Consider the following 12,705-nt stretch of genomic DNA (forward strand, 5'->3'; position numbering starts at 1 on the left):
AATTGCTAATCAACCAATCACATGACTGCAACTGAATGTATTTAGAAGCAATGAAGATGCCTGAGTATTTCAAAAACTACTGGGCCCGTATTCATAAAGAATCGTAATGCAAAGAGTAGCTCCTAGTGACGCAATTCTGAGAAAATTCTTAGAAATGTGGGCGTTTACTCTTATAATTAAAGAAACAATCCTAGTAAAAAAAAGTAATTCAGAAAGTATCTTAACCCTTAAAAGAGGTCTTAAGGTCAAAATTGTTCGGAGCATGGATGAGGACTTTTTAGAGGCTTAAGAGTTTGCCATTCACAAAATATCCAGTGAACGACAGCTGTGTGGATATGAAGGCCTCAGTGATGTCAGAGGAAAATTGGCAAACTGTGTGTGTTTGTGTTCACTTGAAATGTGACCTCCCGGTATAGGCTACCATACCTGACCATTACCTCATTATATTTCAACTACAAGTATGACAAACAAAGTCATAAATACAAACCTTAAACCTGAGATAGACTGGTGTAAAAGGAATCTAGCAACACCTCTGACTGATGGTCAGGATTTACGCGTTCTTTACATTCACCACTTTGTTTTTTTTATTCTGACACTTTGATTTGAAATTCACTTTATTTGTTTAATAAAAAATAATAGTTATGCTGTGCTCACCATCTTCCAGGGCTCAAACACATTGCAAAAGCTTGTTTACCCTTTTAAAAAATTACATTGCTATAGTATTGGTTTTAGTTTTGTCTTTGATGGAAAATGTAACCCTTGACCTTGCCGATCTGACAGTTTGAGCTAGAACATGTCACTGATGTTTTGTCAGGGCATTATTCTGTCATCAGTTAAACTTAATTATAATAAAAAATGATCTTACCTCAGCATCATTAATTCAAATTGAGGATTCTTCAGTACATCAGAGATCAGCTTCACTCCTGAATCTCCAAGATTATTCCCCCACAGATCCAGATGTGTCAGGTGTGATGGGTTTGATCTCAGAGCTGAAGTCAGAGCAACACAACCTTTATCTGTGATATTACACCAACTTAACCTGTAGAGAACAATGACACACATTTCACTCTCTCAGTTCATAACACACACATCAGAGCAACAATAATGTCATCATTAAAGATCATTACAAATCTTAAACACAAATCACGGTCAACAAACCATTTTATGTCACAGAGAACAAGAGACAGTTTATACAATTAAAAAACATTGATATTTGATTTTGTAGAATAAATTCAGAATGCATCTTCATTTGTCAAAGACCTATTGGGAAACACAAATCATTGTCAAACAACAACAACTCGTCTTGTGCTAGCCATGTGACACACCCACGCGACCTCACGTTTTACGTAATCATGCCAAAAGGTAACGCGTTACATCAGTGAAATGCACACTTGCGGACCATTTTCTTTCTTTATTCTTTATGCCATTCCAGCATCTATGGCTATATTAATGGTCAGAACTGGTTAATTAACACACAAGTTTATTCAGACACGGGTTGGGGAGGGACAATTTGGCATGTTCAATTTGCCTAACTTGCATGCTTTTGGCCTGTGGAAGGAAACCGGAGTAAACCCATTTTAACTCATTCCCCGCCAGCCTTTTTTTTTGAAAAGTTGCCCGCCAGCATTTTTTTGTTTTTTTTCATAAAAGTAAAAAAATCCAGAAAAAAAATATTCTAAAAATATATAAAAATACAAATATGTTAAATGAAAGAACATACCCTCTGCTGTCAAACAAACAAAATGGGAAAACCCGTTTCATCCTAGCAATTTTTTTCTATGCTTAAATAAGGGTATTTGAAAAAAAATTTTAGCAAAAAGCTGAAATAAACGCATTTTTGTAAAGGAATTTTGTTAGAGATCTGATTCAGAACAATTATCAAATCATAAAGTGTAAAAAAAAATGTTTTGCTTCAGTTTTTTTATAAATTAGGGAAGTCTTAAAAACTCATCAGTAACACGTTTTTTCATGCAAATGTTTTCTCTTAATTGACGAGATATCTCGTCAATGGCGGGGAAAGAGTTAAACAATAAACCGACACATATGTATCATTCCACATACAACACCATCTAAATGGTCTTCTTTCTCCACACATCATGCGTCACCTTTCAACGTAATTACATAACACGAAAGTTGTGCTAGCACATCACATGGCTAGTGCAAGGCAAGAACTTGTTGCTTAAAAGTTGATATTTTTATTTCTTGATAAAATGATGATCATTTCACTAGATAAAACCCTTATGCATTGGTTGGGATCGTTTAGAGCCCTTTGAAGCTGCGTTAAAACTGCGATTTTAAATTGCATTGAAACTGTGAACGGTTGGGGCCCAATAAAGTCTATTCAATTGAGAAAAATCCTAGAATGTTTTCCTTAAAAAAATTTAATTTCTTCTCGACTAAACAAAGAAAAACATAAACGTATTGGATGACATGGGGTTGAGTAAACTATCAGGATTTTCTATTAAAGTGGAGTATTCCAGTGTGTTTAATTTAAACTGACATAGATGTTAATAGTGATAGAAAGAGTCTCTTTTGGTTTTTATCAGATCTGCAGTATCATGTTATTGAAGACCAGATCATGTGAAGATCAATCACCAGTTCAAAACAGCAGAACAACAATAAACAATTTAAATATATTTCATTACATTATTACATCGTATAAAATCAGATTATCTTACTTCAGCTTGTTCAGTTTACAGTTGGGATTCTTCAGTACATCAGAGATCAGCTTCAGCCCTGAATTTCCAAAATTATTCCCAGACAGATCCAGATCTCTCAGGTATGATGGGTTTGATCTCAGAGCTGAAGACAGAGCAACACAACCTTTATCTGTGATATTACAACCCCACAACCTGTAGAGAACAGAGACACAAACTTTAGTCTCTTAGATCACAATACACACATCAGATCAACATTGATTTTCTTTTGTTAGTTTATTTATTATTTATACACCACGTTCCAAATTATTATGCACATGCCATTTTTTTCCAATACAGTCAGTAAGTTTACAAATTTTATTTTACCCTTACAGTTATATGACACTGTGGATGTTATGATATGTCAATGAAATAAAAATGTCAAAAGATACTTTAATATTTGCTGTTGCAAATTATTATGTAGAGAAATACACTTTATAATGATATAATGAATTAAAATGATCCAAAAACAGATATCTGTCAAATGTGCCCCATGGATAGATAACCTCCCCCCACACAATGTAAAATAAATAATGTATTATAAGTTACATAATAATATATGAGCATACCTTTGACATGACTTTAACTTTCCTATTCATTAAACTTGTAAGTATATAAGTATGGGTTTTGTCTTTATTTCACTTGAAGACGCTAGTATTGCATCTCAGAGTTGAGTTTCAAATTATAGTGCTGTCCACCTCACAGATCTTTCATATAATGATGCTCCACAGGCTCTTGAATAGGACTAAGGTCATAGGATGATGGTGGTCACACCTTGATTTCCTTTCTTATTTTATGCCCATATGAATGAAAATAGTCAGTTATGCTTTTTGCAGCATGGGATGGTTTATTATCCTCCATGAAAGTAAATTTATTTCAGAAGACATAATTCCTTTTATATCCCATTGTGAAAAAACACATTTTAGGAATTTTACCTATCTTCTAGATGTCCTTTTGACACCCTCAGGGACCCTAAAGCGACCATCTTATTTCCCACACTCTAAAAATGGCTGGGTTATTTTTGACCATAATGGGTAAATATTGGACAGAACACACCAATGGCTTAAAATTAACCCAATGCTAGGTTGTTTTAACCCAAAGGCTGGGTTATTATACCCCATGGTTGCATAACAACAACCCAACATTGGGTCATTTTTAGCGTTCTGTCTGGATACTCAGCCTGGGTCAAAAATAACCCCACCATTTTTGCAATGTGCAATATTCCAGCTCAAATCATTACTCTTTGCTCCGCTCCCTAATCTTGTTTGAACATAGTGACTATACAGTATGACATTTTTATTTCATTTAAATATAACAACATTCACACTGTCATATAAATGTTGAGATTTTTTTCTGAGTGAAATAATATATCATATTATAAACTATATCACTCAGATCTCTTTTGTCTGTGATCTTCACTATTGATTTGAAGATAATAATGTATTAGTTTTAAATGATCAAATTCTCATAAAATTCTTATCTGAACCACTTTTTGGGGATGAATTTTACCGCCTTCCAGAAGCACATAAAACAAGTTTTACAATTATCCGGCTTCCTCCCAATGATTTCACGAGTCATTCCTTCCGCATTGGAGCAGCCACGACAACTGCCCAGAATGGACTCCCAGATTCCCAGATACAAGTCTAGGCTGCTGGTCTTTTGAAGCTTTCAAAAGCTACATCAGGGCAGACTGCGCTTTCATCAAAGAAGCCCATCAAACACTAACCACTCAGGGAACAAGCACCAGGCCACAGCGCACCACATGAACCCACTATTACCCTCAATCCACATCCCTGCCTCCGCAGAGGCCAGTACCAATAACTCTTCAAAGCAGACACCCCAACCAAATCCCCTCGAGCCCTGTCATAGAAGACTCTTTCCCAATTACTCCTTCCCAAGTATTGCCGCAGCGACCACCCCCCCAGGGGTCAGTGCTTCCTTCGTATGCCCTGCATAGCAGAGTTCATGCTCTATCACTGCCTCAGCAGTATTGCTCTTACAGGAGCCCCTATTTTTCCAACTACCTCATTTTTGGCTCCTCTAGAGCGCAGACCCATCACAGTGCACAAACTGCTTCCTTCGCTCACCTGGAGCCCTACCCTGCTCTTTACAGCACTACCTCCATGGTATGAAGCTCCAAAAGCCCTATGCTATTTTTACACTTTGCAATCACCTTAGCGATGCCCCACTCTTCTTCAGAGCATAATTTCTCCGCTTCCTACATATACTGGCAGCAGCAGCACTCCCTCCTTCAGAGCCCCCTAGATTCTTCAAACTACAGCCTTTGGGTCCAGACTTCTGCCCCTGCTTCATACTGTCCCTCTCAACCTGTCTCTTCAGGTTGCACTTCACAGAATAGTGGCAATTCCCTAAAGCTGCCTTTTCTAAAAATGGCTACCACTTGCATCAGCATTTTCCCCGGAACATGGCCAGCACCTCGCTTTTTTAAACCAGCTTTTTTGGGGAATTGTTGTTCCGTCAGCTGTCCTGCACCACGTGCTCTCTTTGGGAATAAGCCAAACTTATCAGCTTTCTAAAAAGAACATCTTTGAAAATGAACCAGACCATTGTTCATAGTGTACCAATGTAATAAGTTTGTAGAAGATTGTAGAGATTGTAGAAGTAGACGCTTAGTCCTTTCTCTAGATGTCTGCAGGAATTGTTAAAGAACAATCAATTTGTCCAGAGACCGTAGAAGTTACAGAAATAGGCTTTGTACTGATAAAGGTGTAAGATTCTTTTGGATTCTTGACTAGGTGCTAATCAGTAGCCACTACTATACATAAAGATTGAAAGTGTCTAAATCAAATAAATCACACCTTCTTAGGAGCTAGGATTCCATAAAGAACATTTGAAAAGACGTGTAATATTTTACAAGTAGGTTAATAGGTGGATTTCCCTTAACTTAATTCCTTTGTTTGTTTGATTGTTTGTTTGTTTTACCTCTAACAATTAAACAATAAGTTGATGTAGGAAAATAGTTACTAAACAATTGCCATTGTTGTCACATAAAAACTATTAACACCTTTTGCTAAACCAATTATTATAGTCCTGCACCGAAACCAACAACAGAGAGGCATAGAACTGAGCCTCCTAATGTAACCATTGACCAGATGATGTAAAAACCTGAGTGAATACTTGGACAAACAGCTGGGAATAAAAATGTGCTATTTTGATGTCTGCCAGAAGTACAACATTAAACAGACAGATAGAGGAACATGGGACCTGCCTGACATCAAAAGGGCTTATGGGAAGACACAGCATTTAGGGGCAAACCTCAAGAAAGATGGATGGTCTGTAATTGTGGGCAAACAAATTCGACAACATCTGCACAAGTGTGAGACAAATTAAAACATGAGGTCAATGCAGAAAAGGCAAGAGTTTGTGCATTGGCTAAACAGCTACAAAGTGGAAAAAAGATAAAGGGAGACTGCTGGATGAGAACAATAGGTTGCTGAACTTGCTTTCTAATCAACTAAGATCGAACAACTGCTCGGAAACATCAAGGATAAACAAGAATCACTATATCCATTCAAAGAGCTCAAAGAGATGGAGAATCAAAAACATCATCTGACTGCAGAAAGTGACCACCACTTCACAGGAATTCCTGGGGATAGTGATCAAGAATCATATATTGATGTCACAAAGGACAACTTAAAGACAGACTTTAATAGCTCCTGTAATAGTAAAAAAAGAAAAGAACTGAAATTGAGGTTGATAGTGAGGAAGAATATGAGGAGGACGGTGAGAGATGAACTCGGATGGTAAAAAAGGTAGTCAAGAAATATGTTCCTTGCAGAATATACCAGCCATCAACACCAGAACAAATTGACAAGTGGTCAAAGGAAATACCAGATGTGTACAAACAACCACGAAACGTTTGGTAAGTTCTTCAACGCTTGCAAAAGATTTACACCTTGCATCCACTGGACAGATTCTCAATGTCAACTTAAGGGACAATGACCAAAACAGGTTAACTGAATATGTTTAAACCAGGGTGAGTGAGAGAACATTGTGGCAGCATGGGAAGCTGTGAAAACCTTCTTGTTTGAACTAAAGCCTTCTGATGTTAACTGGGCGAAAATTACTTCCTGTGTGCAGAAGACAGAGGAAAGTGTAGTAGAATAAGAAGAACGAGTTAGACTTTATATATGGTTAAAAATGCTGATTTAAACAGCCGTGAAGATCTTGACAAAGACACTGATGCCTTTATGAATGGACTAAAACCTGAAATTTTGAAAAATCTTAAAATCAGTTATGACGACTGTGACAGCATTGGGATAGCCTTTTATCAGATTGTTGAATGGTCTGTAAAAATTGAAAGAACACATGGGGCCCTATCTTGCACCCAGCGCAATTGACTTTGTCAGTGACGCATGTATCATTTCGTATTTTGCACTGGCGCACAGCGGGTTTTTCCCTCCACAGACGCACGTCGGCAAACTAGGGAATGAACTTGCGCTCCCTGGGCGGTTCAGCGCAAAAAAAGAGGCGTGCTCCGGCGCAAACCATCTCTTATGCTATTTTGCAGTTTCAAAAAACAATTGCGCTACTAACCAAAAAAAAAACTAGTCTATAGTCAGTGGCGCGTTGCGCGTGGTTCATTATGCTATTTTAAGGGCGCATGCTTGACCATAATGTATAGCGCGCACAACGTGCATTGCTTATCTAATCTACACAGATGCAACAGTTATTTTTGAAAATCATAAATTGTTACAATAAAAAATATAAGATAAGGGAAATAATTAAATCATAAATTGTTACAATAAAAAATATTAATACATGAGATAAGAGAAATCATTTTGGTGAACATTGTGGTGATAGTTTTTATTTATTTTGTGTGGCAGCGTTAAACAATTATCATGCAAATAACGATTAAAATATTTTCATAAGTTTGTTGTGTGGCTGTATTACGTTTATTTTATCTAAATAATAATTAAAATGTTTTCATAAGAAACCTTCATGTATGTGAACTTGATTTGTAAGTGTACTTTGGGGTTGGACCTTGCTTGCGTTTCTTGTGTCCGATTTCAAAGCCCCCAAACCCTTTCAGCGGTGAGCGTGGACGCAGCGATGTCCTCGTGCCCGGCGTGCCCGATTTATGCTGGCAAGATTGGGATCCCCCCGTCTCCTGACATCATTGTAGTGCTTGGCGCAGCTGATGAGACAATTGCGGCTATTTCCTCTCACGCCTGTTTAACCGACGCTGATTTGGGCGGGTTTCTCCCATCCCCATACAAAACAACTTCTCTGTCTTTGACTGCTCTTACAAGAACGTGGGTCTCCTCGGCTGTGAACCGCTCCTGGCGTGCGCCTGGTAAATCCGTCATAATAATAGCAACCCGCCATGGAACTTGCGCCCTTGCGTTTAAAGGGAATGTTGGATAGCGTTCTGATTGGTTTATTTGACGTTACGCCCAAACCACACCTATGAATAATGAACCTACTTCAGACCAACCCCTTATTGATTTGCGCCCGGCGCAAGACTTATTTCTCCCGCCGGGAAAATAGCAACAGCGCCCAAGATCCGCCCACAAAGTCACTTGCGCTTCGCGCTTCGAACTTGCGTTTCAGATCGTTAAAATAGGGCCCATGATGTCAAAATTAGTTCCTTGCAGTCCGGAACCTTGAGGTAAAATAACAGGACCACAAGGAATGAACATCCAGAGGGCCGCCGTTACCCTCCAGGGCAACAGGGAAGATGTAACTATTGCAACAAAGAGGAACACTGGATGCGAGAATGCAAACAAAGACTGATAAATTAAAATACAGATAATGAAGACATAAATAAAAAATTCTAGAAGCTCACCTAAGAAAAAAAACAGTCTCTTCTCAATGCAGTTGAACCACAGGAAAACTAGAAAACCCCTCTCTGCAACACCTGCTAGCGGCACTTCTTCAAAAAAACAATAGACTCTATGTATTTGCTAATGTAAATGACTTTGATATTCAGTTTTTATTGGATAATGGCTAACAAAATTAAGATTTCAGTGAGCAAGGAACACATCACCGCAAATAGAGCAGGGGGGAAGATATCATTCTGAGAAAGACTGAAAATATTATAATGTGCATTGGACCTCATCAAGTGGAAACAAAAGTTTGGGTAAAACAAATTACTCAACCTTTATTTGGACTTGACACATTGTTGAAATTTAACTTATCACTAAGCTTTGAGGATGGTAGGGCATCATGGAAATTGAGAAGACTTGAAAAGACTGATCTACAGCAACATTGCATTTGGGCAGAAGATAAGGATGACTGTGGACTGTTACATATGTCTCCTGTATCATTTACTGGGAAGGCACCACCAAGTATAAAACAATATCCTATCAGCAACAAATATATCCAGGGCATTCTTCCTATTGTTCAACAGCTGGAAAGGCATGGCATTCTAATGAAAACAGAGTGCATCTAACAGTCTAATCTGTCCATTAAGAAAAGCTAACAGCCATTGGAGACTAACAGTGAATTACAGGGAAGCCAAAAAATGTGTGGATACATTGACACCTCTAGTAGCTAATCCAGCAACCATTTTTAACACCCTCAAACCAGAACATGAGTGGTTTACTGTCCTAGATATGGCTAATGGCTTTTAGTCAGTGCCCCTGGCAACTGAATCTCAGCCCTGGCTCGGTTTTACTGTTGCAGGGCAACATTATCAGTTTAAACGCCTTCCTCAAGGATTTCACAACAGGCCTACTGTCTACCATCAAGCTCTAAGAACACATTTAACGTCCACTGACATGCCAGTTGTGACATCAGAGATCATACTGTATGTTGATGATGTACTAATTGCCTCAAACACCACCAGAACATGAGAAAGATGTAAGAGCCCTTCTGGATTATCTTAGCTCTAAAGGTCACAAAGCAAGCTTAGAAAAAGCTCAGATAATGCAAAGAGAAGTGATATATCTAGGACAAAAGATTTCAAAGGGTGAAAGAACAATAACCCAAGACAGAACAAAGGCAGTCAAAGAAACCCCGACACCCACAACAGTCCAAGAACTGAGGAAATTTTTAGGACTATGTAATTACAACAGATCTTGGGTGGACTCATATACTGAAATAGCTCACCCTCTGTATGATTTGCTAAAGGGAAATCCACATTCCAAGGAAAACATTGTTTTTAGTGAAGAAGCTGACAAAGCATTTCAGAAACTGAAGCACCTACTTTAGGAATACCTGACACAGGAAGACCTTTTTACCATGTTTGTGAATGAGAAAGATGGGTACATGACAGCTATACTGACACAAGAACATGGAAATGTGCAGAGGCCAGTGGGTTATTACTCTGCAAAACTAGATAATGTGGCTCTAGGTTTTGGACCTTGTCTGCGAGCAGTGAAGGCAGTCTACCTAGCTATTGGACTTGTTTCCAGCCTTATACTAGATCCGAAAATCATCGTCAAAATGTCCACGTGCTGTACATGCCCTGTTAGCAATGCACAAAAAGCAATGTATTGATTTACAATTTCTAAGACCCTTTTTCCTGGGAAAGGCTGTATGCTGGAGGTGGGATAGCTCCTGAATAATCAGTGATTGACAGCTGAGGAACAAAAGAGTTGCATAATGAGCCAAATAATGAGCCTTGTAGGGATGTTCAACAGGAATGTAACTTTCTCTGTAGTAAAACCATGGGAATTTATAACAAAACATTATATACATATATATATATATATATATATATATATATATATATATATATATATATATATATATATATATATGTGTGTGTATATATGTATATATATATATATATACAGTGCTTTAAGTGGGCCGGAACGCCCCGGTACTCAGTACCGCCACTTCTAAAAATAGCTCTTGAGCGTACCACCACCTCTACGTGCGCCCAGAACGTGCTTTTAGCGTACCGGAACGCTCATCTGTTTAAAAATCAGAGGTTTAATTTAATCATTTGGCTGCGCTGCCGCTTTTCAGAGCGCCCTTAATGTACGCTTCCTAATTCGTTCCACCGAAAGCAGAGACTACATTACCCATACACCCTTGCGTTTACAAGTTAAAAGCGCATGCGTCCTTCAGTCAGTGTCAACGTGCTCTGGAGAGGTGTGTGTTTGTGTGTGAAACACTCAACCATAGCTGCTCGGTTAAAATGAAAATACAATGAACACGTAATATGCCCTCCTTGTTTTAGACTCTGAGTAGTAAAAGAACACCTTCAGAATCAGAGGACTCGCTGAAATCCCACCAAGCCAGAATGATAGCTGCAGGTCAGACGCAAGCCTTGTAGGTACGTGATAATCTCCGCTGTCGCGGCTGTCAGTTTGGTTCCCCTCGACGCAACTTCGGATTTCCTCAGGCGATGTGCAGAAAACATTCTTGAAATTTTAATATACATTTAGTTTAATTGCTAAACTAAAAGTAAACGAAATTTCAATGAATTTGAACGACGTGCACAGTAGTTTTACCACCCGCAAAATGGAAAAAAATGGGACAAAATAAATGACTTTAGAGTTTCAAGTGGCCAGTATTTTGTTATTCTTGACCCCATAGACATGGTCTTGGTGTCATTTTAATGTTTTTTTTCAAGCTTTTTCTATCTGAACCACTAGTTTTAGCATTTACCATGCTGAAAATGTTACTCACATATCTACCTTTTGCACATTTTATTTATGTTCAAAAACTCTTTCTACAATAGCTCTTTCTAATGGTATTTTTTCAAAATCCTTTTGCACATTTTATTTATGTTCAGTAGCTATTTCTAGCTCAAGCAAATCCACAAATTTATAAAAGGATTAATTCTTTTTTACAAGGTCGTCTGTTGACTGCTAAATATAAAACCCCTTCAATATAGGAGTCGAGTCAGCAAAAAAAAATAGAGTACCGGCACCTCTTTTGGGCCACTTAAAGCACTGTATATATATATGTATATATATATATATATATATATATTTAAGCAATATCGCTCGAGTAGGAGTGTGATATAGCTCTATATCATCACGGCTGTGATTAGGCCAGAGGCACGAGGCCGCAGGCCGAGTGCCGGAGGCAATCACAGCCGTGATGATATAGAGCTATATCACACGACTCCGAGAGCGATATTGCTTTTATACAACAGTTCGACGGCACACGTTTGAAAAACGAAAACTAGAAAACAACAACGGAGTTATTTTAAAAGCCTCTTTGTTTGAGAACTACTTCTTCCGCCACGGATTTGAGGGCGGCCAGAATGACAGGTAAAACTTTCGGCTGCTTTGAATCTCATAACAACTCAATGGACGGAAAAGCCGTTTCTTCATATTACCGTTTCTTGGTCACAAAGTGTAGTTTTAAGATTAGTTCAGTCGAGAATGTATCTGAATTATATTTAAATCTGCAGTCGATTAGTAAAGATAGCGCCTGTTTGAACGTTTGCTTAGTGAGATTCGGTACGAATGAGAACCAAAGCATGAGGGGACGTCAGTGTTCACTCGCCCCGCTGACCACCGCCCTCTCTGGGCTACATCTCTGAAAGGTATTCCCTGGCTCTCATGTTGGCCTTGTTTGTTTATGATGGTCAAAAATGAGATCAAATCAGCAGTATTTGGTGTCATGATCAAACTAGTACTTGTTTTTTTATTCATATTTAGTGTCTTTTGTGTTGTTATTGTTTTGGCGCGAGGTAAAAGTTAATAAAACTATACTTGTGTAACGTTACTATTGCTTTCTCATTTATTCTTAACGCGATACGAGCACTCGATTATTATTATTAAACTTTGTTCTTGTCAGTACTATATAAAACGGTTTTTTATAAGTGTCAGAGAGATGTTTTTGCATGCTGCTTATAAATATATCAGTGGTGATATCTCATAACATGTTTTAATAGTCACGTCACGATAAAGTAAATGATCAATGTCCACATTTAAAAGCTGCGGTGCTTACCTGCAGTTCCACGGTGTTTTCGCGTTCTGATAAAAGATATAGCTCCAGAAAAAAACGAGTGTTTATATTCCTCTTTCCAAGTGTTAATCGTCCACACGATGTGACAAGACATTTCTCCCATTAACTTTAA

At 38.2% G+C, this 12,705-nt stretch overlaps 2 protein-coding genes across 2 annotated transcripts in view; both read right to left on the reverse strand.

Moving 5' to 3' along the window:
* Window positions 1-12,705, reverse strand: part of LOC141361709 (NACHT, LRR and PYD domains-containing protein 14-like) — a 273,710-nt gene that overhangs the window by 44,132 nt on the left and 216,873 nt on the right. The gene's annotated exons all lie outside the window — the stretch shown is intronic.
* LOC129438619 (protein NLRC3) overlaps window positions 1-12,705 on the reverse strand; it is a 34,076-nt gene that overhangs the window by 2,995 nt on the left and 18,376 nt on the right. Inside the window, exons 9-10 of the mRNA XM_073862957.1 lie at window positions 2,679-2,852; window positions 866-1,039 (exon numbers count right to left, since the gene is read on the reverse strand). Of these exons, the coding sequence (XP_073719058.1) occupies window positions 866-1,039; window positions 2,679-2,852 (348 nt within the window). The remainder of the gene's footprint in view (window positions 1-865; window positions 1,040-2,678; window positions 2,853-12,705) is intronic.

The sequence above is a fragment of the Misgurnus anguillicaudatus genome, chromosome 24 (assembly GCF_027580225.2).
Source record: "Misgurnus anguillicaudatus chromosome 24, ASM2758022v2, whole genome shotgun sequence".
NCBI classification, from domain to species: domain Eukaryota; kingdom Metazoa; phylum Chordata; class Actinopteri; order Cypriniformes; family Cobitidae; genus Misgurnus; species Misgurnus anguillicaudatus.